General features: G+C 37.9%; 1 protein-coding gene and 2 long non-coding RNA genes across 11 annotated transcripts in view; 2 read left to right on the forward strand and 1 right to left on the reverse strand.

Annotated features, from left to right (window-relative positions):
- The first annotated feature begins 161 nt into the window (after positions 1–161).
- Positions 162–19,341, forward strand: LOC119478661. 4 transcript variants are annotated; one of them, XR_005204477.1, is made up of 10 exons: positions 162–346; positions 947–1,046; positions 9,057–9,300; positions 10,766–10,943; positions 11,228–11,287; positions 11,525–11,574; positions 14,361–14,430; positions 16,513–16,585; positions 18,986–19,074; positions 19,202–19,341. It is a non-coding gene; the product is annotated as an uncharacterized LOC119478661 (long non-coding RNA). The 4 variants fall into 4 exon arrangements; XR_005204474.1 differs by lacking the exon at positions 11,525–11,574; XR_005204475.1 differs by lacking the exons at positions 11,525–11,574; positions 16,513–16,585.
- On the forward strand, positions 5,947–6,267 carry LOC119478663. Its single transcript, XR_005204478.1, has 2 exons — positions 5,947–6,087; positions 6,125–6,267. It is a non-coding gene; the product is annotated as an uncharacterized LOC119478663 (long non-coding RNA).
- The window catches only part of tnksa (tankyrase, TRF1-interacting ankyrin-related ADP-ribose polymerase a), a 99,659-nt gene continuing 83,214 nt past the window's right edge, over positions 8,894–25,338 (reverse strand). For 4 of the 6 annotated variants that reach the window (XM_037753546.1, XM_037753548.1, XM_037753551.1 and 1 more), the window contains 12 exons: positions 23,153–23,262; positions 21,209–21,397; positions 19,862–19,942; positions 19,166–19,361; positions 18,970–19,049; positions 15,415–15,535; positions 14,347–14,444; positions 12,893–12,967; positions 12,587–12,692; positions 11,619–11,805; positions 10,750–10,906; positions 8,894–9,327 (listed from right to left, as the gene is read on the reverse strand). In XM_037753546.1, the coding sequence (XP_037609474.1) occupies positions 9,241–9,327; positions 10,750–10,906; positions 11,619–11,805; positions 12,587–12,692; positions 12,893–12,967; positions 14,347–14,444; positions 15,415–15,535; positions 18,970–19,049; positions 19,166–19,361; positions 19,862–19,942; positions 21,209–21,397; positions 23,153–23,262 (1,487 nt within the window). In that variant the 3' untranslated portion in view covers positions 8,894–9,240. The remainder of the gene's footprint in view (positions 9,328–10,749; positions 10,907–11,618; positions 11,806–12,586; positions 12,693–12,892; positions 12,968–14,346; positions 14,445–15,414; positions 15,536–18,969; positions 19,050–19,165; positions 19,362–19,861; positions 19,943–21,208; positions 21,398–23,152; positions 23,263–25,338) is intronic. The other 2 variants (XM_037753547.1, XM_037753549.1) reach the window with 1 other exon arrangement.

The raw sequence follows: 25,338 nt of genomic DNA on the forward strand, positions 1-25,338 counted from the left end.
TATATATAATAATATTAATATATAATATAAAAAGTATTATTATTATAAGACAAGGGGTGGCATTTTTTCCACGGTGATCTGTTTGGACTACACTACCCCTGATGCATTGCGCGTCAGTCTGTTCCGGAGTAATCAACGCTGATGGAGAACACCTGGTTCCACAGCGCGCCATGGCGGCTTGGCTCGGGACTGTAACGATGGCTCCTCATGGCAGGTTGACGCTCCTACAATGAGTTTTGCAGCACAAATTGATGAGCTATTTTGTAATCTATTCTTCTGTACCTGCTTCACGGACGTGCCCAACAGGTACAGGAGAGATGTAGCCCACTGCTACATCCTGCAGCAGGTGAGTTGACAGATAGGAGTCACATGATGCTCAGAGTTCACGAGTTTGTTGACATTGTCAGAAATGGCTGAGGCCAAGGAAGTATTTTTTTTTGGTGCATAATAAGTTAATATATTGTAATTTTAGTTGTATATTGTTTTTCTTCGTAATTTTTTTTTTCTGAGGAAAATGTTGATATTCCAAACTAACTATTTTTTCCCCTCTGTCATTATGCCTTTGCATTTCCTGCAATATGTTACCCACTTCCTATAGCTTGATATTTAGTTAGGCTCTGTGGCTTCTAGATGCCAAAGCATATGATGAGCTCACAAGTTTCATTTGAAGGCACCAACAATGTTCTTTATATGTAAGGCATTGATGTATATATATATATATATATATTAATATTAATATTTTTAATATCTTTTAATCATGACTTTTTATAGTGCTTCCTGTATTGTAATGTATTATATGTAATGTATTGTTGTTGTTTTTTTTCTTATCTGGACCTTGAGTCTGCAATTAATTGAATTGAATTGAATTGAATTGAATTGAATGCTTTATATTTAGTTAACTGAAACCTTATTTTTCCACTAACGCCTCTCTTTTCTCTATCCGTAGGCAAGTACTGAGAATTCTTCAACTCCTGGAAGGCCATAGAACTTCAGTGACCTCTGATTTATACCCAAGTGTGTCCAGAAGTCCTTTGATGCCAATGGTGGTGAGTGAGCATTAACTTTCTGAATCGGGCTTTTCTGAACTTTGTTAACACAGTGTATGATGTCTAATGCTTAATATTTAATACTCTTATCAACATGGTAGTGGGCAAATACTGTATGCTTGCTTTATGCAAATGTATGTATTTACTTATTGTTGGAAATCAATTAACAAGACAAAACAATGAAAACCTCACAGGTACTGCATTTAGCATAACAATATACTGAAATCTTAACATGGCAAACTCAAGCCCAAATGGCAACAACAGCTGTCAGTGTGTCAGTGTGCTGACTTGACTATGACTTGCCCTAAACTGTATGTGATTATCATAAAGTGGGCATGTCTGTAAAGGGGAGGTTCGTGGGTACCCATAGAACCCATTTACATTCACATATCTTGAGGTGGGGAAAAAGGAAAATGGGACGGTATTTCCTCACCAAATATACACAATACTATGACGATACTATGACTTTTTTTCCACATACTATAATACTATGACTTTTTATGATTTTTTGACAGACTATACTTGACTTTTTTTACTTTTTTCGACACAAACTATGAAAGTTTGACTTTTTAGACATACACTTTCACACACTTTAACTATGAAGTTTTTTGACTTTCTTCAACATACTATAATATGACTTTTTATGACTATTTTCAGCTTTTTATACTATTACTTTTTTTTCAACATACTATACTATGACTTTTTTTCGACATACTATACTATGACATTTTTTCGACATAATATACTGTGACTTGTTTAATTTTTCGACATACGATACTATGACTATTATTGAATTTAAACTTATTATTAAACCATGATTTTTTTTCAACATACTATACTGTAACTTATTACATTTTTCGACATACGATACTATGACTACTATTTTTTAGACATTCTATAATATGACTTTTTATGATTTTTTTTGACACACTGTACTATGACTTTTAAATTTTTTTGACATACTTTACAATGAATTTTTTTCGACATACTATACTGACTTTTTTATTTTTTCGACATACTATACTATGACTTTTTAATTTTTTTTTTCGACAAACTATACTATGACTTTTTTTCGACATACTATACTATGACTTTTAAATTTTTTTGACATACTATACTATGACTTTTTAAAAAACAAATTTGACATACTATAGTGACGTTTTTTTCAACATACTAAACTATGACTTTTTTCACATACTCTACACTGACTTTTTCTTCACATACTATACTATGACTTTTTTTCCGTCGTGCTATAATATGACATTTTTTTATTTCTTCCTCATTCTATACTATGAATTTTATTTTTATCGACATACTATACTATGACTTTTTAAATTTTTCCTATACTATACTATGATTTTTTTCTCAACATACTATACAATTACTTTTTTATTTTTTCGACATACTATGACGTTTTAAAGACATACTATACTATGACTTTTAAAAAAAAATGTCGACATACCTTAGTGTGTCGTTTTTTTAAATACTATTTTATGACTTTTTTCAACTTAATATTTTTGACATACTATACTATGACATACGATAGTATGATTTTTTTTTTAATATACTATAATATCACATTGTTTATTTTTTAGACATCCTATACTATGCCTTTTTAAATTTTTTCAACATACTATACTATGACTTTTTTTCGACATACTATTCTATGATTTTTATTTCAACATACTATACTATGACTTTTTTCAACATACTCTACTATGACTTTTTTGTTATTTTTTTATATACTATACTATGACTTTATGGACTTATGGTTTTGCGAGGAGGATCGAAGCAACACCGACAGCCATTGATATCGCATCAGCTGTGCCGTCCTGGGAGCTAAATAGACAGGCCCGTTGTCCTCAGCCAATCTGCAGCGGCGATGTCACCGAAGGCCAGCCAATGGAAACAGCACCTATTTACACAGATCCTCAGAAAAACGAGCGCTCTAACTCTCCATTAATTAAGCTACACAATATTACCTGCACACAACTTATGAACAACATAAATACACGTCAATACGGTCGGTGGCCGTAACAATGTCGAAAAAAAAGTCAGTGTAGTATGTTGAAAAAAAGTCATAGTATAGTAAGTCAAAAAATTTAAAAAGTCATGGTATAGTATGTTGAAAAAAAATTATACTGTAGTATGTCTAAATAAATAAAAAAGCCATAGTATTGTTTGTGTAAAAATAAGTCATAGTATAGTATGTCGAAAAAAAGTCATGGAATTGTATGTCGAAAAAAGAATCATCATATTGTATGTCAAAAAACTTTAAAAAGTCCTAGTTAGTATGTCGAAAAAAAAATCATAGTAAAGAATGTAAAAAAAAAACGTCATGGTATAGTATGTCGAAAAAAAGTCATAGTATAGTATGTCGAAAAAATTTAAAAAGTCATAGTATAGTATGTCGAAAAAAATAAAAAAGCAATAGTATTGTATGTGTAAAAAAGTCATGGTATTGTATGTCGAAAAATAAGTGATTGTATAGTATGTCGAAAATTACAAAAAGTCAGTATAGTTTGTCGAAAAAAAATCATAGTATAGTATGTCAAAAAACTTTAAAAAGTCCTAGTTAGTATGTCGAAAAACCTCATAGTATAGTATGTCGAAAAAATGTAAAGTCATAGTATAGTATGTCAAAAAAGTAATAATATAGTATGTTGAAAAAATAAAAGTCATAGTATAGTATGTCGAAAAAAAGTCATTGTATAGTATGTGGAAAAAATAAGTCATAGTATAGTATGTGGAAAAAAAATCATATAATTCGTCAAAAAAAAAAAAAAACATAGTATTTTATGGGTAAAAATAAGTCATAGTATAGTATGTGGAAATACAAAGTCAGTATAGTTTGTCGAAAAAAACAAAACGTCTTAGTATATAGTATGTTGAAAAAATAAAAATAGTCATAGTATAATATGTTGAAAAAAATAAGTCATAGTATAGTATGTTGAAAAAAATAATAAAATTATAGTATATGTTGAAAAAAATAAGCCATCGTATTGTATGTTGAAAAAGAAAGTCAAAGTATAGTATCTTGAAAAACAAGTCATAGTTTACTATATTGAAAAAATATTAAAGTTATAGTATAGTATGTAGAAAAAAAATCATCGTATAGTATGTTGAAAGAATAAGACTCACACAAAATTACACTTTAAGTTCTTTTATTAAGATTTTCTTCTGTACAAGTTTATCTGTTCCACATGTTAGCTGGTCAGCAGCTCTGTACAACCGTCTGTACAACAGGAGGTCAAACATTACTCATGAGGAAATGTGTTAATTAAACTGGTGGCTTTTGGTAGAAGGCATGTCAGAAGGTGAGGCGTGGATTGATTGAACACGCACACTCGCACGCACGCACCCCTCCAAACTATTTACAACGAGATGGCTGACTGGCCCTTGAGACAGATAAGTAGAGACAGGCCAGCTAAAACACAGTTCAAATAGTTATCACATAAAAAAGTCTTTGAAAAGTCTTTCAAAGGAAGAAAAAAAAAAAAAAAAGCAAGAACAATAAACTCAAAATCATCCATAAAAGAGCCATTAAAAGGCCCATCTGGAGTTAGTTTATTTACACTCTCATTTAAAACAAAGCCCACGGCTCTCTGCTAATAAATCATACACTGTTGCTGACCTTAATGAGGTCAACGCCATAAACTTCACCTGCTCTGTATATACCAAGAGAGCCAACAGTGATGCTGCCACTTCATCTGAAACCTTTGTTAGTGCTCATTGATCAGGGAGAACACGTAAGGTGTTTAAAAAAAACACAACGCGAAAAACATCATTCTGGTCCCTAAAAAACTGACTTTAAACTTTGTTTATCATTCACTAATTAAAAAATCTAATCAGGGCTTTATAAACGGAGTCAGTTTGTAACTTACTTGAGGGAAAACAATAACTTGATGGACATGTTTGTAAGAGAAATGTCTGCAAGGCAGGTGAAATCATTACCATAGTCATATTTTAGTTAAGTATTAAAAACATACTTCAACTGACTGGCTTTTCAATAGCGCCATATACTGTTTTAACTCTGTCCCAGTGCTGCGACTCTTAAAACTTTTTGCCATTTACAATTTAATTTCAAGCTTATTAGTTTTTCTCATTTTTACTTCAGTCATCAATTGTTATTCCGCCTACTTTATTAATTTAATTTTTAATTCATTTCCTTTCTCCCTGCAATAAATCACTTTGTAATTTGCTGAAATGTTCTGCTACTCAAACAATTATTGTTATCATTCATTGTTATTGGGATGAACTATTGCTATCAAACGTGTGGGCTGCAAAACTGAGGGGACAAAAAAATGCTGATGTTCACGGCTTGAAAATAGTCTGACGAAAAAAAAGGGTTTAGTTTAATAGTCTCAGGGGCGGCTATTCTGAGCTACCAGATAACTTGAGAACATTTCTCATTTGAGATTTTAGGCTCAGTTCACACTTTACATAGATTTAATGTTTGCACGTAGCTCAGACCAACGTCATCTTCACCTTGAAAAATGCAAATCAGCTGAAATCTGAGTTTGATTGGCAGACACTGTAATGCTAACATATTTAGTAATAAAAAGACTTTCTAAAAATATTTTGATTTTGTAACAGATATTAACCAACTATTTTTTTTTGCTGTTGCCTGATTTGGGTAAACCTATCATAGTACGTTTCCAGGCGATTTCAAGGCAATCTGTTCATTCTCAAAAACGGTTAAGGCCATTTCCCTTTCCATGCCACACAGTTTCAAGGAATTTCAAAGATCTCAGCACTGCTTGACTTGACCTGACATGATTGACATGAAAGAAACTAAACTTGTGTGTGTGGTCCCGTGTAGTGTACAATGTCATTAATAATACAAAAAAAAATCATAAATAATCAAGAGAAAAACATGGTCAGTATATTAAAAAAACAAAACAGTTCAAGCGTACAGTACGTATGAGGACATTGCTAGTCTTGCTGTTATTATGAGGTTTGTCGTACATGTTAGTGTGTCACTATAAATGGTTAATACAAACAGAAATGTGATAGCGTCTTTAAGTATAACATATCCACTGTCCTCTTTGTCATCCTCAACCTCAGTGAACCTGCAGATCTCTGGTTATGTAAATATCTTTTTGAAGCCTGTGACCAGCCTGCTGAATGGCTTGCTAAGATACAGTGACTAGGGTCACTTTTCACATTTGCTTATAATGTTAGCGGAGTGTAAACTCAGGAGATATAAAGATACAAATAATGGAAAAAATAAAGAAACACGCAAGGAAGAAAACAAAAATGGAATAGGCCTCAGGAAAACACAAATAGCACTGTGTAGAAATGAATTCCTACATAAATGCCTTCCTGATATACAGTATATTTGTTTTCTTACACTCAATACTAGAAGCCAGCAATTCCCATGTTGCACCACTAGGGGGCATCAACAGTTACAAGTAGAACGGAAAGGAACGAGATGGCAGCAGGTTCATGTAAACAACGTGTGAGAGACATTAAAAAACAAAACGATGCTCCAGATGTGTAGCAGAATGTTATGTACTGTGAATGTTAAACGGCAATGGACCCCATGTCCTGTGTCCCTAAACTATTTCTTGTGTTGGTAACAGTGACTACTCACACACTAAAGGAGATGATGTAACAAAACTTTACAATAGCAGGCAGCTAGTGCACCATCCAGAGAAAGCTTTACTCAATGTTTGTTTTTAACTTGTATTTCTGGGTTCTTTTGGCATAAAAGATCACATAATAGCTGTGTTGGTAAACGTTTAGTGATGATATTTCTCAATTGACTCAAGTGTGTATGTATGTTTCTACATGGACATAATGACAGTGTTGCAGTCTGGTCTCTTTTGGTCCTCCTGGTTTCTAGAAAAAGAAAGTTTGGACTGTTTTGATGTGAAACAATCGACTGTCGAAGCCAATGTGGAAGGTCTTTCAGAATGAGTTCATATAATGACCGCTAGATACCGACACCAAAACTTAGATTGAATTAAAAAATCTTTAGTCATTCAAAGTCGGCTTTCAAATTGTACTTGAAAATGTCTTATTGGCCAATTTGAAAATAAGTGATTTCCTTAAAACAGGGATTCAACACATGTATAGTGAATAAAGAGAGAGCTACCAAAAGTCATAAAAAAACCCAATGTGACATTGTAATATCCTATACCTATGTGACGAAGGCTCGTGCTCTATGCTTGAATAAATTGGAAATTCCACACGTATCTGGAGTAGACAGACGGTGGGAAAAAGTAGGCAGTTAGGAGGGGTGCCTTCCTGGAGCAATATTGTGGCTGTAAAAACCCAAATTTGGTTCTTTTGGCATATTGTAATGCCACTATTCCATCATATACACTGATCGTCATTAATGCATATTTTAATGAGTTTGCCTGCCTGATTGTAAATACTGTATGTAGTGAATTGTTGTAAAGGAGAATTAGGCTAATTACAAACATGATTGGGGGAACGTGTTCTTAATCCAATGTCTTATCTAGACTATGTATTGGTTTTAAATTAAATGATTAAAACTGTCAAAAATAACTCTAAAATAGCAAAACGTGAATCTACTAAATCAACTCAACTTCTAAAAGCGCCATGTAAAGATAGGCTAATTAATGAATTGGTTCATTCATCACGCCCATAAACGTCTGTGTGGCGTGTATGTAATTAGCAACGCTTTCAGTGGACGTTTTGATGCTAACTGCGCAATCGTCATGTTGCCCACGGGATGGGCAAGTTCATGTGAGCTTACTAGAAAAATATTGCAAGCTCGGGTGGGTGGGACAAAAGGTGACAGAGCAGCGTTCCAAGTAAGTTATTAATAACTCACAGAAACACTGTGTGCAATAGTCCACCTTCTCTTCATCTCTTTCTCAAACACAGCCGTGGTGGTGGCACGTACTTTTAACACAATCTGTGCCACCACCTTGTAATGCTCTGTCAAGAGGTTGTGGTCATTTCATGTACTTCTATGAGATTACGTTGCGAGCCGCGGCGCTCGAGTCCTTCTCTCTGTCCTTATCTCAGACTACAGTCCTCTTCGAATCTGGACAATTTACACAAGTCACCAAAATTGATGTGGAAAAAGCGTCATTTGCTGAAAAGTAAGTTGTTTGCATCCCTGTAAAAAGGAAGTTAAGGCTCTGTTTAGGGCATGTTGGCTTGATTGACAGGTGTCTCAGGTTGCAGTTGCCAAAATTTAGCTCTGCAAAAAATTTGGATTTTCTGGCCAAGTAAACAAAAAAGCTTTTTTTAAAATAACGTGTGTGGATTTGTGGTTGTGCTGGCAGCAGCTGTCCTCTGACATGAACTGGTTTGGTCTGACTGCTGGATGTAGAAAGATGGTCCCGGTATGGACTGTAGTGGAAAGTCTGCAGCCAGCACTGATAGCAGCAGTGGATTGTGGTCTCCTGTTTGTTTTCTGCTTATTGACTTCTGGGTATTTGTCCACTGTAATCTCTTTTACTTCTCTCTGCTCACACTTGTTTCATACTTTCCTCTTTGTTTACAGCAGAAAAGATGTGAGCGAACACAGAGCGCTGTGTCTTGTTTACATGAGCCTCATTGGTGAAAATGTGACAAGCTGCAACATAAAATGTACTGGATTTCTGTTCTCTCAGCACGACAATCGCTGTTTCTGGAAGTGGCCTCGGGGTGTTGTTTTGCTGCTGTGGATGATGCACAAAGCCGAAAGAGGACACAATATCAAAACAGCACATTAAAAACTGTGGGTAGATTATGTGAGCACTGCGCAAAGGTGCAGAATTGGGGATTTTTGTTTTGCTTTGGACTGTGTCCTGTTGTAATGGCTTTCTTAATTGTTTTTAGGATCAGGCCAGAGGCCAGCAAATCTAAAAACTAGCTTACTGGGACACTTCCAGAAATGTTGATCAAACCATTTGCATTTTCTCCTGCAAAATTAGACCCAATTAATTAAAGAATCAGATAGATTTTGCTGTCCGCTGCTTTTGGACTGAGCATATATCACACCCCGATACTAATTTTCCTTTTTTTCTCCTGTTTCTACACTTCCAGGTCTGTTTCCGAGGGTCGTCTGACTACTGCCTGGTCGACGCTTCACCTCACCCACGCCAAGTTCAGCTCTGGAGACTTTAATTTGGGATCTGAGGTTCGAGACACCCTCCAGTTCGTGTCCTCTCAGAGAGTGGCGCTAGTCCATTGCAGTCTGGCCTTCTTCGGATCCAACTGTGATCGCGTTTTAGGACTTCTGCTCGGAGGTGGCTGCAGGCGTGGCCAGAATCTCCGGCTTCACAATCTGGTAAGTGATTAAGTATTCTGGGTAAGCCTGTGGACAAAGAACACATCAAATTGAAGTGAAACTAAATATTAGGCTTATTTGTGCGTACATATATTAATAGAACAGAAAATAATACTGATAATCAGCATATATTTTAAATGTGAGGATTTGCTTCTTTTCTGCTGTATGTCTAACTATGAAGCAAGGAATCTCTGTCCCTCTGTGTGTTCAATCAACTTCACACTTGGCAGGCGTGTTGCTGGGGACTCAAGGACATGCAGTGTCGAATTTGGTGCAATTTGGACACGCGACATGTTCAATATTAATACACTTTGAATAAACAAGCCCACAGCGCTCTGTAGCAGCGAGTGAGGGGCTCCAGAGCTCTGCAGACTGAAACGAGCATGTCGACCACAGCGGGCGCAATCGTTACAACCGACCGCGGCTCATTGACTGCCGTTCACTTTACAACCATACTCTTCTTTACTTCCCTGGATCAACACGAGCGGATAGCCAACTAGAACCAGAGTCTATTTCACCGGTGTGACCATGAGAAAGCAGCGACCTGTATGTGTTTTTCCCCCGTGAGTAATACAGTATTTCCCCGGTGTCAGATTTGATACTAACTGATAAACCTAATAACGTTACCACCAGCAAAATACCTCCGTTAATTAAATCCATGGTCTACTTTATAACGGCAGTGGCTATGTCAAAGCAAGCGACTAATACGCCTATGTGGAAATTGCCTCCAGTGGTGGAAGAAGTAGGCCTACTCAAAACTTTCCTTCTGAAGTAAAACTATTAATACTGCATAGTAAAAGTTCTGCATTATCAGCACAATGTACTTACATTTTCTGGTAGAAGAAGTAAGCCTATTCAAAACTTTCTTTCTGAAGTAAAATTATTACCGCACAGTGAAAGTCCTGCATTACCAGCACAATTTACTGAAATTTACTTAACGTCTGTTCAAGTTGGAGCTTTCAATTTTAATATGAATTTTACAAGTTTAATGAATAATAATGCACAATATTTTATATTTTGTGAGTAAAATCTGAATCCGCAACGTAACCAGTAACATTTTGTGTCAGGTAAATGTAGTACTACATTGTTTTCTTCTGAAGTATAAGTATACCGTAAGTTGTATACAGTCGAGTTGCATATTTTGTAAGTGTTTTGGGGGGCTTTTGTAAGTTATTTCAGGGCACAGTGAGTTAAAATAGTAACATGAATTGCAAATTGAATATATTTGGATTTTAAACTGTAGCTCAGCTATTTGAAAATGTTACCTTGAACTCTGTGAAATATTTTTATAGATAAAATGATGTCTCAATTAATCAAAAGAATAGTAATCCAATGATAATTGATAAATGAAAATCGGCGCAACACTACTTATTTCAAACAATTATGTAACACAGATGATTTAGACACATGAACAGACTGTTTGTGGTCATAAAAAGTGTGTACACTGACCTGCTCCCCTCTGTAGATGACGTACTCTGCATACGCCAGTCCGTTGACACTGGGTCGTCCTATAACCGAGTGGTGTCCAGGGGGGGCGTGGGCCATTTTCATCGCACTAAACTGAAGAAACGACTTCCCCAGCGTCACTCTGCAGAAGAGCATCTGCCTGAAATGCAGAAACGTACAGAATGATACCGTCAATGGTAAGGTCACATAAATATTTGTTTCATTGGAAATTTTTTACTCTGAGTAATAATATGGTATAGTAAGTTGTTATATCAATCAAGTCTCATTTTGCTCTTTGATTTTGCTTCCTGCAACAACACACAACAGTGATTTTAGTTGATAAAAGGTTTTCGAATTCCTGCTCCACCTCTGTCCCAATTCCATACTACATAATAACAGTATATACTATATTTAAATTTTCATAGTATATTGTTTTTGCAATTAGTACACAATAAATCAATGTGTTTTTACTGTTTTGCAGGAAATGATACAAACACCGATAGACGTCAATAAAGCGGCAGCTTTGGAATATGACCGGCAAGTAAGTAAAAAAAAAAAAAGTTTGTTTTCCTCTGTGCAATGCATTGTGGGGAAAATAGATTCCATCAAAAGCACATCTAAAAATTAAGTGGATTCGGTATACAGAGCAGCATCTTTGAGTAAACTGTTGTCACTTTAGCAATGTGAACAAACTACATAATCAAAACCTGATTTGAATCACTACTTAGTGTGGAATTGGGACATAAGTACTGACTTGTCGTTGATTCCATCCACACAGGAAGAAGCGAGTTGTTGGGACAAATAGGAAACGAGAAACATGCCACCATGGTGAGGATGTTTTTTTTTTCCTCTAAACTAATAAGACGTCTCACCTGTGGCACACGTAGCAGGAGCGGTCTTTGTGGGTGGGACATCCTGTGCCTCCACCAATCCCATACACGTACTGGTTGCTTTTGGAGGAGTTCTCGGCAAAATAGATCCCGGCGCCAAACATGCCGCCGATGTAGGCATGTCGCTCGTCAAAGCCCTTGTGGATGATGGCATTGATGAAGGGAGAACCTGGCAGGAGAAAGGACGTATTCATATGAAGTCCATCACACCGCAAAAACATGCGGTGCCTGCAGACTACCACTGTGGGGACGGGGACAGGGACACTATGGACATGTCTTCTTTAAGGGCACCTGGAAAACCTCCCACGCATCTTTTTTTGTCTTAGCTCCAGAATTTCTGGAGCCTCCACCAGAAGAGGCCCCAGATATAAGTAGCGAACAATTATAATTTAAAGAGCTATCATATAAACATAGTGTCTCTGATGTCTACATTCAGCATCTGCCACAATTAGTATACCTCCCATTTTTATAAATAGCTCAAACAATGAATCACAACTAAATAAAGCACAAATGTATAAGACAAGGAGGAAAGATCCAGATACTGTTTGACTAAGCGTTATCCTGGGAAATCCATGATCTAAGAGACTTTGAACATATGATCGTCAGTGCCAGACGCACCATTTCAGGCATCACAGAAGCCAGACGACTTCCTGGGATTTTCTACTCTACAATGTTTAAAAGAAACAGAACTCGGCTGCAGTCCCGAGGGCTGTGACCTGACTGAGCCTTGTGGCTGAAAGTCCACATTGAAGATTAATTACTGGATGACCAGCTAGTTTTCGCTGCTAACATCACTGCGACAACCCGCTCCTGCAGATTCATTCTCCTCAACATCAGGAGGATTTGTCCATTCCTCACCCAGGAGGCAGTGCCGGTTCTGGCACAGGCTCTGTACCCGCTGTATGCAGAGGAAACCCACCCCCGCTGAACGATATCGTGTGTCAATTTACCGTGAAAGAGCATTCGCTCGTTGTGATGGTTGTGATTCTCGTCTGCTATTTCCTTTTGTCTGTGCGAATATCTCTCCCGTAGCTTCTTATTCACCACCTTCTGAATCTGCGGAGTCAGAGGAAGGAAAGAAGGAACAGAGGGAGGGATGAAGAGTGAATTAAGAATTCAAATGTAATTGCAAAAGTCAAACAAGACACCAAATTGAAAATTGACTAACTCTTTGTAAGTTGATTAACTTCAAATTGCTCCTTTGTGATCAGAAAGAGAGAAAACTGGTGTAGTGTGTGTGTGTTGTGAGTACACACCTTAATGATGTTGTACCGGCTGAAGACTCCACCTGCGTTGCCTCCGTCGCGGTGTTCTCTGATAGTGCTCTGTAGCTGAGGAGGAAATAAACAGACATAATTACACACTTATGCAAAGCTTTTAAGGTTAAACCGGAGAATGTGTGGGATAAAACATGCAAATGAAATGCAGTTTTTATACATCTTGAATAACATGAGATGTGATTCATACAGTTCTCTGAGCAGCATTAGACCACCTAGATGAGTCATGTTTTACCCCAGCAGCCCAGGAGTGTTTTCATAATCACACTACGGCCACCTCGATTTAACAATTCAAGCTTAGGTTACCTATTGTATTTTCTGTTAACTATGACATTTTTAATTCTATAAGGATCGATATCTGATGTTTCAGCTATTACCGACTTGTGTTGACACTCAATTGCCAATTTATTGGGGTATACCTGGCTAAAACCAATGCAGTCTAATACAACAGTCCAGGTTTGTTGATTTAGAGAGGTGTACGGGCAATTTGGAGGATGTAGTTTGTTGAACTCTACTGCACCACAGAGGTGTTCTTCTGTTATTTAGCCTACGCTCTTGTGATATAAATCAGGTGGACAAAACCTGAACATTATAACCTTCATGAAGGTAGGATTTATTGCAGGACTGTTTTATTAACTGCACTCGATTTAGTTAGGCGCACCAAATAAACTGGCAACTCAGTGTAGATTACAGAGCCATATAGTCAGCGATGAAGTAGAGCAGGAACTCATTCAATCACAGTAGATGCCTAAATAATGCCCGTGGGAAATTTGGTGCAGCTGTAAAAAGTGTGGCATCAGCAGTGGAAAAAGACAGCTCGACTTCACAAAAAAGAATTTAAAGTAAAATAGTGCAGAGGGTGCAGCAGCTGGATTCACAAACCGATGGAGCCATCTGAACAAAGTTTGCTATGATGTTGATGAAGTGATTACCGCCTTTCACAAAATTAGTTTTCACCCTGATGACTGAAATTATTGATGACCTCTTAAATACTACTGTGAATAGGCGGAGGCACTCAACCTGGTATTAACAACAGTCTAGAGAGACCTCATGTCAGTCATTTATCAAGTTCTCAAGTAAAAATTACAGTTTAAATTACTGGTTAACATCTGACAGTGCTCATTAATTTAAAATCCATTCAGACTGATATCTGCTGTCTCTTTCAGTTACTGCTTTCATTTACGAAACAAATGGAGCAGTAGCACTGACATGGAGCCTGTCACCACAGTACAGCAACACGGTGCACAACACTGTGTGGTGTCTCTTTTGCCAGATGTCTTAAAATACTAACCAAATTAAGAACCCACCTAAAGAAATTAATTATTTAACCAAACTGGTATAAAGTCATTCAGGTAGCGAAGTAAAAAAAACAACTACTATCAACCTAAATCTATGTAGTGTCTGGATGAGTGTGTGTAAAAGTGTTTGCTTACTTCCTCCTCCACAGACTGGAACTCCTTGTCGTCCGTTGCCAGGTCGATCAGCACGGTGCCCTGGCTGGAGCAGTGGAACGACAGGTACGGGTTTCCACCTATAAACACACGTGTTGAAAGTGAATCAGAACAGACTGAATCAAACAAAGGATAAATGACGACACCAACGCTGAAGTTTTTTGTCATAAATTACAGGTATTATCAGGAGAACTTGCTTGATTGTGTTGAAGATATCCTGTCAAAATCATATGTTTGAACTAGGGCTGTCAGTTAATTAAAATATTTAATCACGATTAATCGCATGATTGTCCATATTTAATCGTGATTAATTGCACATCTTTTCAAAATGTACCTTAAAGGGAGATTTGTCAAGTATTTAACACTCTTATCAACATGGAGGTGGGCAAATATGCTTGCTTTATGCAAATGTATGTATATATTTATTATTGGAAATCAATTAACAACACAAAACAATGACAAATATTGTCCAGAAACCCTCACAGGTACTGCATTTAGCATAGAAAAATATGCTCATATCATAACATGGCAAACTCAAGCCCAACAGGCAACAACAGATGTTGTGTGTGCTGACTTGACTATGACTTGCCCAAAACTGCATGTGATTATCATAAAGTGGGCATGTCTGTAAAGGGGAGACTCGTGGGTACCCATAGAACCCATTTTCATTCACATATCTTGAGGTCAGAGGTCAAGTGACCCCTTTGAAAATGGCTATGACAGTTTTTCCTCGCCTAAATGTAGCATAAATTTGGAGCGTTATTTAACCTCCTTCTCGACAAGTTATCAACATGGTTGGTACCAATGGATTCATTAGGTTTTCTGATTTCATATGATACCAGGATCTTCACTATAGCTTTGAAACTGAACCCGTTACAACCTAAAAATCGCAAGTTGCACTAATGCGTTAAAGAAATTAGTGGCGTTAAAATGAATTTGCATTAACGCGTTATTGCGTAAACTTCGACAGCCCTAGTTTGAACATTTCCAGTGTTGCTTATTTAACATTACATATTCATTTCAATTCAATGTGTCTGTGTGTTTCCTGACCTTGCTGGCCTCCCAGCAGCCTCTCGATGCCCTTGATGAGTTTGTGTCTGTGACCGTAAGCGTTGATGCCGATCTCCTTCAGCTCCTCGTGACCCATGTCTGCCAACACATCCAGCGAGATCTGCCCAGAAACAACAAATAAGTCAAGTCAGTCTTGCTAATGGTTGTCTTCTGCCAAAAAAAAAATGTGAATGCTAGGAAAATAACATTTTATAATCCTAATGTCCAATAACTGTTCTAGCCATACCTTGTTCTATTGTATTTAACAAAACTGCACAAATAAACAAAAAGCATTACAGTTTAATGGTGACAACAGCAAGTCGTGCTAAAACTGAGCATCAAAATTGCCAACAATAAACACAAGAGCTCAATGATCTAAGACATATTGCAGAGACAATGGGTCTGACAAATATTCATTCAAAAAGACAGCAGCGGCATGAAGAAAAGGTCAATGAATGAATGGCAGTAATCAAGCCATTGATATGCAAATTGAGGATGGTGAAGTTTGCGAGTCTTTTCAGTGAGAGCAGAGGGAGAGCAGAGATTCATGCTGGAGGCAGAGATAACTGCTTTTTCCAACAGTAACCTTTACCTACAGTACTTTCCTCTGAGTTGCTGCAATCACTACAACAAGTGTAAATCACCATAATAATAATATCTAAAAAAATACTAGTTTACGGAGACAAGCACCAGGAAGAAATAAGCCAAACAGAAACTGGAAATTTGTCTGCCACCAAAAAATTAATACAAGAACCCCGATTTCATTTCAGAGATGACAACCTATTACTTCTGCAGAAGCCTGGATGAGTTTGTCACACCCAATTTGAAGCAATCACCTAAAACTAATGAAAGTGAAGCATCAGCCTTGTTCTCACCACTGGCTGACGCTTCAAGCTGCCATCTTCATCACAGCGGTGAAAAAGCAGCATCTGAGTAATCTGCCATCTGGAACATCCAACTAAATAACTTCTATTTCCTTCTACTAATTCCTTGCATCTTGCATTCTGTCTGCACGAAGGAGCTAAAAACTAGACAGTATATACGGGCCAATCTCCATATTTTTGGCGTAAACTGTTTGATCAAACTTTATGTTGACAGAGGTTTTCTACTAATCCTCTTCTGCAACAACAAACATATCAACAGCGGGGCTTTACAGAGCGAACAGAAGGAGGTTGGTTTTATAATAATCAAGTAATGATGTACGATGTATCTATGTATACGTCCTTGTATGTGTTATTCTGAAATAAACAATGTACTTTTCCATAAACACCGAGCTGAATCTCACCTGCATCTCACACTTCATCTGAATATTAATGATGGCTTGTTTCCTTTAGGGGAACTAATATCAAACGCAACACAAACACACATATCCTCCCACACTGCCTTCTATGCTTAGCCTTTTGCCCACTGTCACCTTTCAATTTCACTTTCTATTTCTGTCTCCTGTTTTACTCCTCTTTCTGTCACCCCATCTGTCTCCTTGTCTCTCTGTCTATTTCCTCCATCTTTCTCCTCAAGCCTCTCTCTCTCTCTTTATTTTTCTTCCTTGTTCCCTCACTCCGTCCATCTGTATCCCTCTTCTGTCTCCGTTGCTCCGTCTACATCACCACCTCCTTCTGTCTTACTCTTTCAAACTCATTCTGTATTGTACTTCTGCTTCTGTTTACAAAAGAACAAGACATGCTGATGCCAGGCAGATATGATATTTACCAAAGAACGTATATTGAGAAGACGTAAAAATCAATTGGTTGTTTCATTGCAACATCAGCGCCCAATGGCAGAGCTACGCGTCGCAATTTTGGACTGAAAGCGACTACCAGACGCCAGTAAAACGTCCGCCTCAAAGTGCCGTACAAAAGTAAAACTAAATTATTTGTCTCTACCGAAATGGATTATGTTGAACAATAAAAATACCATTTACAACTATTTACTTACTAACTTTTTTGCCCGGTTGCTTCCTAGAGGAGCATAAAGTGAGCGATGGACATAAATGGAAGTTAGAAAAATCCGGCAGAGATTTTGAGATCAATCTAAAAAATGTTCATGTCAAGTATCCAAAATAGATGTAAAATAGACCACAGACCACAGATGTATAAGAGGTTGAGTCCTGTAGTTTTGCCCTGCGTCTTAAATAGCCTACAGCTACATTAAATTCTGTTTATGTCATGCTACTGGCACTACTAGCTACTGGCCGATAGCCGGTTGTTTGGGAACAGAGACGTTCGTACATCCACCACGGTCGAGGCTTACAGCGTACAGCCCATGGGTGCATTATAAGACAATAAAAGTGATGAATTACAGCCAATATATCCATTATTACAGCCGCATAAAGCTAGCAGGAAGCCATATGAGCGTGCAGTGTGTGATAAAAGAATAACTTAGTTATTTTACAACTTTTACGACAAATTAAAAGAGGGCTATTTAAGTGTTTGAACTAGGAAGTTGATTTACCTAAAAAAAAATAAGTATCCTCTGATTTACAGACGTCTCTTAAAATAACCATAGTAACAATTTAATTATCAATTAATTGCTTTGTATTGCCAACGTGTGAACAGATTGTAATGTAACTTAAAAACTGAGATCTTCCCCTACTTACTCGGGTGCCTATAACAGCCTGTGGACTGATTTCTGATTGTGGACTCGGGACGGTTTTGCTTCATAACGTTAGCTGATGAAGTAATTTGCAAATGGTGAGCTATTTGGTATCACGGAGATTTGACATTACAGATAGTAATGGTGATTATATGATTGTAATGTAATGCCGACTGCAGTTCACTTAATGGCCACCGTTGTCATTAATAACATGGATTGTCTGAAAGTAGCATATAGTATCTTTAACACATTCATGGCCGCAGACTCATTGGCGTTTTCAGTCCAAAATGGCGACAGCGCTGTTGTCAAAAAAGCACCGTAGTTTCGTCTTACGTTAGTTAGCTAACATAAGCTAATTATTACTAAACACAAATAAGAGTTGAGGCTGATAGGAACGTCATTAGTACTGTATTTAGCCATAAAGCTAGCTATCATAAGCCATAAAAGTGTTGGACAAATACAAATTATGATGGCCTTGGATAAACAGTTGAGGGAATCACTGGAGTTATTACATTTTGTCCTGAGGGGAACGTGGATGTCTGAACCAATTTTTATGGCAATCCATCTGTTGTTGAGATAATTCAGTCTGGACCAAAATGGTGGACCAACAGAACGACGCTGCCATCCCTAGAGCCACGCCGCTATAAACTGACATGAGGCATGTAAAATGGAACAAAAACAAAGGAAAGAAAACCGACTGAATAAACGAGTGGCTGAATTACTATGTAACCCTGAAAGAAATAAACTACAAGCCTAAAAAAGATGATTACAAAGTTGGATATTTACATGAGAAAATACGACCTAAAAGTATTTCACTTGCAATTTGAAGCTCTTCCCTTCTATCTCTCGTCTAACTTCCATCCTCTCTCTACCCCTCTTGTACCTACTGTATGTTTGGCTGTTCCCTCTCACTTCTGTTTTCTCCCAGACACATAAAAAAAATGTGTGTGTGTGTGTGTGTACCTGTTCCCGCTGGAAGGTGTCTCGGAGGTGTTCCAGCCCTAGACTCTTCAAGAACTGGTTGATAGTCATGTCGAGCAGAGCTGCAGAGACACGGTGATGTCAGCGGTGGGTTAATAAAGTCCCAGCTGTTACACATGTTTACATCTTGTGTTTTTCATTTAAAAAGAACCAGCGTCTGATTTAAGACACGACTTACTGTACGTACTCTCTCCTTCCTTCCTGTCGGACCCAGATGCTCCGTCTGCTGGACCGGTGGCCCCGCCCACAGTGATGTCACCGAGGGGCGTGGTCAGGTTGTCTATGCTGCTGGCTGCAGACAGGCAGGACGGGGATGGAGACGGAGAGATGACCACGCCCCCTGCTGCACCTGTACTCACCACACTTGCACTCACCTGAGAGCGGAGGAGAGACAATTTGGTTTAAAAAGGGCCAGTAAGTCAAATTGTATTGCTAAACTGTTGCGACATTTTATAACGTTTTACAGCGCATACACTTACATCAACTTTACCTTAACTCTACCACTTGCTTTCATTGTTTGCAGTCCAACAGTCATTTCAACTTTCATTCGTAACTATTCACTTGACAGTTCAACTGCTTTCAACCTAAAGGGCTTCAACTTGAAACTGAAACTTTTGGATGCTTTCAGCTGTTTGAAGCTCTAACACTTCACCTGACGCCTTAACTCCTTTCAATGTTTACACTTCAACTAACAATTCAAACTATTTCAGAGCTTTAACTTCAACCGACACTTCAACTCTCACATGTAATGTGTTATTATTATATTCATCGATTTAGCCTTTTTCTAGTTTCCACATATGTTAGCAGTTAATTATGTTTCAGCTGAAAGCCTTCTGTCTTTAGCTACTTTCTATGTACGTGTGAGGACACTCACCACAGTGGCCTGGGGTTTTAAACAGCTTGGCAGGGCATCTGGCGGCATGGCGTCAATCAACAATGCTCTGATGTCGTCAGCCTGCAACAGACACAGAGACAGACAGAATGACAAGATGTTAATGTACTCGATGTATGATTATCTACTTAAAAAGCAGTTTGCTTGTATTTTAATATGATATAATTAGGGCTGCCAATGGATTAAAATATTTAATCACAGATGAATCACAAATTAATCGCACATTTTTTTTATCTGTTCAAAATGTACCATAAAGGGAGATTTGTCAAGTATTTAATACTCATATCAACATGAGAGTGGGCAAATATGCTTGCTTTATTCAAACGTATGTATATGTTTATTATTGGAAATCAATTAACAACACAAAATAATGACAAATATTGTCCAGAATCCCTCACAGGTATTGCATTTAGCATAAAAAAGATCATCAAATCATAACATGATAAACTCAAGCCCAACAGGCAACAACAGATGTTGTTGTGTGTGCTGACTTGACTATGACTTGCCGAAAACTGCATGTGAGTAACGGTGCGTTTTGTTTCTTATGAATTCACCTTTTTCATTCGGAAGTGAAAGAATTATTTTTTTTCTCTCTCAAACATTGAATTGTCTCGCTGCCAGGTTGCTTGTGTTTGCATCTTTTTTTTGTGTGTGTGTGCAATGCCTTGAAATAACAGCCAAGAACAACAAAACATCTCACCCACTTAACATCCACTTTAATGAATGGTGGTTGCATGTCCTCTGCTTTGAAAATATATCCCAAAACTAACCTGCAACTGTAAAATAACACATCTAATATTTTCAATTTAGAATCAAATTGTCTGTTGTCAGCTCTTTTGTTTAATGCACTATGAAGAAGCAGTTGGATTATCCAGGTTGTTCTTGGGAATGCCCGAAACACTGCCTAGTTGAGGTTCAGTTTACTGGTCTATAAATGACTTGACTGTACAGTATTCACTGCATCTACTGTGTTAAATAACATGGTTTATTCTTACACAGTACACAGCTACCAGCATGTTTTTTGTGTCTTTAATCTGTAGCAGAATCTCGTTTTTCTCTAGGGAAGACTGCAAAAACTATGGTACCTGCAGGCAAAAAAGAAACCCTATTAGGAGGCTTATTAGGAAGCCTCATTAGGGTGCAAGGCCGCTACCTGTTACACCTTCTAGATTGCCGCAAACTCTCTTCATGGTGCTCCTCTTTCTGAATAGTTAACCATAACCAGTCAAACATCAGTTGAAGCTAATGATCCGACTCAGGTATGAGACTCCTAATGTGAAGAAATGAGGATGAATATTGCGAAACGTTTCTAAAGAAAGACTCTCGTACCGTCGCCAAGTCCAGCGGCGTCTGTCCCTCTTGGTTCTTCATGGTGGGATCGGCTCCGTGGGCCAATAGCAGCGCACAGAGCTGAGTCCTCCCCTTCTGGGCCGCTTCGTGGAGGGGAGTGAACGCCCACTTGTCCGTGGCGTTGACGCACGTGTTGTACTTGATCAGCAGGGCGGCTATGTCCACGTGCTAGACGGGGAGGAGAGGAGGTAGAGGTGAGGAAGAGGGAAAAAAGGAGGACGATGTGGTGACGGGACACAAAGAGAATAAGACGGAAAGATGAAAGAGGAAAGATGTAAAGAGAATCGGAGAAGAGAGATTAGAAAAATGAGAGCAGAAAGAAGAGGAGGTGGTGGGAGGAGGAAAAAGAGACAACAGCAATAAAAAGCCTTTCACAAGAGCAAAGCCTGCTGAATGAGTGCTATAAAAAAAATAGTGATCAGAAAGAAATGTTTAATACGTGGGATTCTCTGGAACAGAAACGGTGTGAATTATTAACTCCATCATGATTCTTGTTTTTCCCGCAGGTCTTTCCTTTCCCTCTCTTCCTGTTCTTCTCCCTCATCGTCTGTCGCCAACTGTTATCTTAGCGTCAAACACGATGTAGCTTGTTTCTGAGCACCAGTGGGGGATGCTAAAGTGTCTGTATGTGTGTGTGTGTGTGAGTCTCCAAACGCAGAGCTCATCAACTTTTCATCCAAACATGTGTTTCATGACTCTTTCAGTAGCAGACGGCTATAAGTAAAATGTGGTTGAGAGACAATCAAGGACTCCACATGAAGGAAAAGCTTCATCTTCATCTTCAGAGAGCCTGAGTGTAACAATAAGGTTAATAATAATAAGTGGGGGGAAAAAAGGGTGGAGATAAGTGAGCTTCTTACTGTCCCACATAACAAACTGAATGGGAAATAACTGCAGGCGTTAACTGAGCTGTGAACAGCAGGAAGCTGCAGTTTTTCAGCCCCCCATCAGCACTAAGTAGTCGTAAGCTACAAGAGTCAGAAATTGTCGTACGCACCCCACGTGCGATGTGCATTTAAAGCCTCAAATATGAATTCATAAATGCCACCTTAAGACAAATGAGGCAGAATTGGCAGCGTTAAAGTGAACAGCAAGACAAATGGAAAGGAAAGGAAGCCAAAAAGTCAATTCAATTGTATAGTGATCTCTACTGACGCCTTCAAAAAAACAGCGTAAAACTCACTTATTTAAACCGGCCTTTGTTTCACTTTGTGCTGTCTACTTTTGCAATTTTTCATTTCTAACAGCTGTTTTATTTTTTATTTTTTTTACTGTTTTATGGTTATATTGTTACTCCTTTCATTTGTATTCTTGTAAACGTACTTTGCGAATTGTGTTCTATGAAATGTGCTTTACTAAATTATTATTATTATTATTATCATTAATAATAATAATAATAATAATACTATTTCTCATTCTTTTTTTAATTTATTTTTTTATTATTTATTATTAATTTTTTATTTTATTTATTATTTAGTCTCAAACAAATTGTACAACATGTCCCTCACAAATGCCCAGAGCCCAAGGCGATGTTGTCAAAGTGCTCGTTTTGTCAAACAAATAGTCTCAAAACTAAAAAGATATTCTTTTTTTTAATAATTTTATAGAAAAGCACCAAATCTTAATTTCAGCAGCAGGAACTAGTGAATATTGTTGGCTATTTTATTGCTTTAGAAATTAATAAACAATTACTCAATTATCAAAACTGTTGTTGATTAATTGGGAGTTCCATCAAGTAATGATTGTGTCGGCACTGAGTTGAGGAGTTCATACGTTTATGGGATGTGAGTTGCACTGTAAAATAAATATGAACAGATATCAAAAAGAATAAGCATCTTTGAACTGAACTCCCGTGTACAGTGTGAGTGAAGAGTGTGTGTGTGTGTGTGTGTGTGTGTGTGTGTGTGCGTGTGTGTGTCTTACCCCGTATGAAGCAGCATTGTGTAAAGGTATCAGCCCTCCTTTGTCCTGTGCATTCACATCGGCTCCATGTTCCAACAGATACTCTGCTACCTCCAAGTTGTTGTAGCCGGCTGGAGAACGGTGGTGGCGGGGGACAGACGGTGGTTGAGAGATCGAGGCAGATAAATACGGAACAAGAAGAGAAACAAAAATGTAGTCAGGTAATGAGAGAGGAGGAAAGACGGAGAGACAGGTCGGCCTACAGCGTGACAGCGTATAATCATCTTTTCCTTTTACAAGAGAGTAGATCAAGGCAGAGGGTGCGTGGGCGTGTGTGTCTACGTGGTCAGATCTATGAAGAAAAAAAAATCTTCAAAGTGTTTTTCAGCAGTTTCCTAACTTTAAAAGTGCCAGTCAAAACATTTTCTAATTAAGATATTCTTTATCATCATACAAAAGCTAGCCTGGTCATGAAACTCTCTATAAATACGGAGTCTAAAAAACGCAGAGGACGACAAATCACTTTGCCCACCAGGAGAAGATTATATGGAGAAACACTGCAGGAAAAGTAGTCGGAGGCTTTTACCTTCAACCCTGATGACCTCGGTCCAATTCATAAGTCATATTAATACGTTTTTCCACTGGGGAGTGATTTCATTTAAGACTTTAAGATACCGTGCTTTACCCTTAACCTTAAACAAGCTGTCGGAAAAATCCCTTTGTGGTGCATGAAGGTAATCTTCACATCATGTCAGAGTTTGTGTAGAAAATATAGAAAGCATGAATCTAAATATTGACCCTTCATGCTGTGAAATTTTAAGGTAAGGTTTGAAGACATTTTTGTCCCGTGTTCATGCAGAGTGGTGTTTTCTTGTAATCTCTGAAGCCGATGTGATCATGATTACAGATGCTGAATAAATACATGAGTATGTGCGTGCGCACCTAAGAAGACCTGCAGCATCTCTGCTATCAGGATTTCATCAAGTTAGCGTGAGATCCAAAGTTGTTATAGTCACACTATAGCTACTAGTGTTATGTCGCCATAAATTAGTTGCCCTTCTCCAGCTTATCCAAAACTCTGCTGTCCAGCTCTTAACAACAAGGCAAAAGTGAGAATGGCTCACATACCCCTCCGATCACTGCCTGACCCCTACTAAAGTAGGGCCAAAGGTTTTGCCCTTTTGGGAAAATTTCAAAAATGTTAGGCACCCTGAACTTCTAACCCCCCAAAAGGCACAATTAGACCACTCTGTCAACCATCATACCAAATTTGAAGCTCCTAATTTCAATAGTTTTCGAGTTATGCTCCAAAAGAGAAAGTGTGACACGCGAAATGACGGACAGACGCGGGGGTACAATAATACAAAAAAAAAGGCAAAACTTTGCTCTCATCGTTGCCTCCTCTCACTGGCTCCCTGTGCCCTTTAGAACTTATTTTAAGATCCTGCCAATAACTTTGAAGGCACCACATAGTCAGGCTCCCAGTTATATTTTAGACATGTTGATCCCATTTGAGCCACAACACAGCCTGAGATGCTGAGGCAGGGGTCTCCTGGCTGTACACGCTATATCACCAGGGGCCTTTTCAGCTTTTCACCTCTTATTTGACCAGCCTTTTTTTACTGTCTACATTCAATTTATTTATTAAAAGCCATTTTTATTGTATTACTATTCTTCTGCCTTTTTTCTTTCTTTTAGCAATTTGTACTGTTTCCCTGTTTTCTTTGTTGTTTTGACTATAAAACACTGTGAAAAGTTATATATAAATAAAGTTTATCGATTACTATTATTAACTACCTCCATGTAAAGCTGTGTTACTTGAACAAACATGGATGTAACTTATTAAAGATTCAAAGAGAACCAAACAGCTTCCAACAGTTTTCATGGATGTTATTCCCATCATAGAGCCACATGGCACTGTTGCTATGTCAACAAATACATAAACTGGTCTGGTTGATGACATTTAGGAGCTCATACTCCAGGATGATATCAACTTTTGAGTGTCCTCGTAAAGTTATTGTAGCGCACCAGTAAAAGAAGTGTGGTTTCAGACCAGCCGCCTGAGTAAAAAGGGATCTGCATGCTAAAACCGTACGCATTAAAAAAATGGTGTTATCAAAAGTCATTAATAAATTGCTAAGCTGTCCCAGCCCGCCTGTCTATGAACAAGGTGTTTTTGCCCTCAAGACTCTAGCTGTCTGGTTGTG

Source organism: Sebastes umbrosus, chromosome 19 (assembly GCF_015220745.1).
Source record: "Sebastes umbrosus isolate fSebUmb1 chromosome 19, fSebUmb1.pri, whole genome shotgun sequence".
In the NCBI taxonomy this organism is placed as follows: Eukaryota; Metazoa; Chordata; class Actinopteri; order Perciformes; family Sebastidae; genus Sebastes; species Sebastes umbrosus.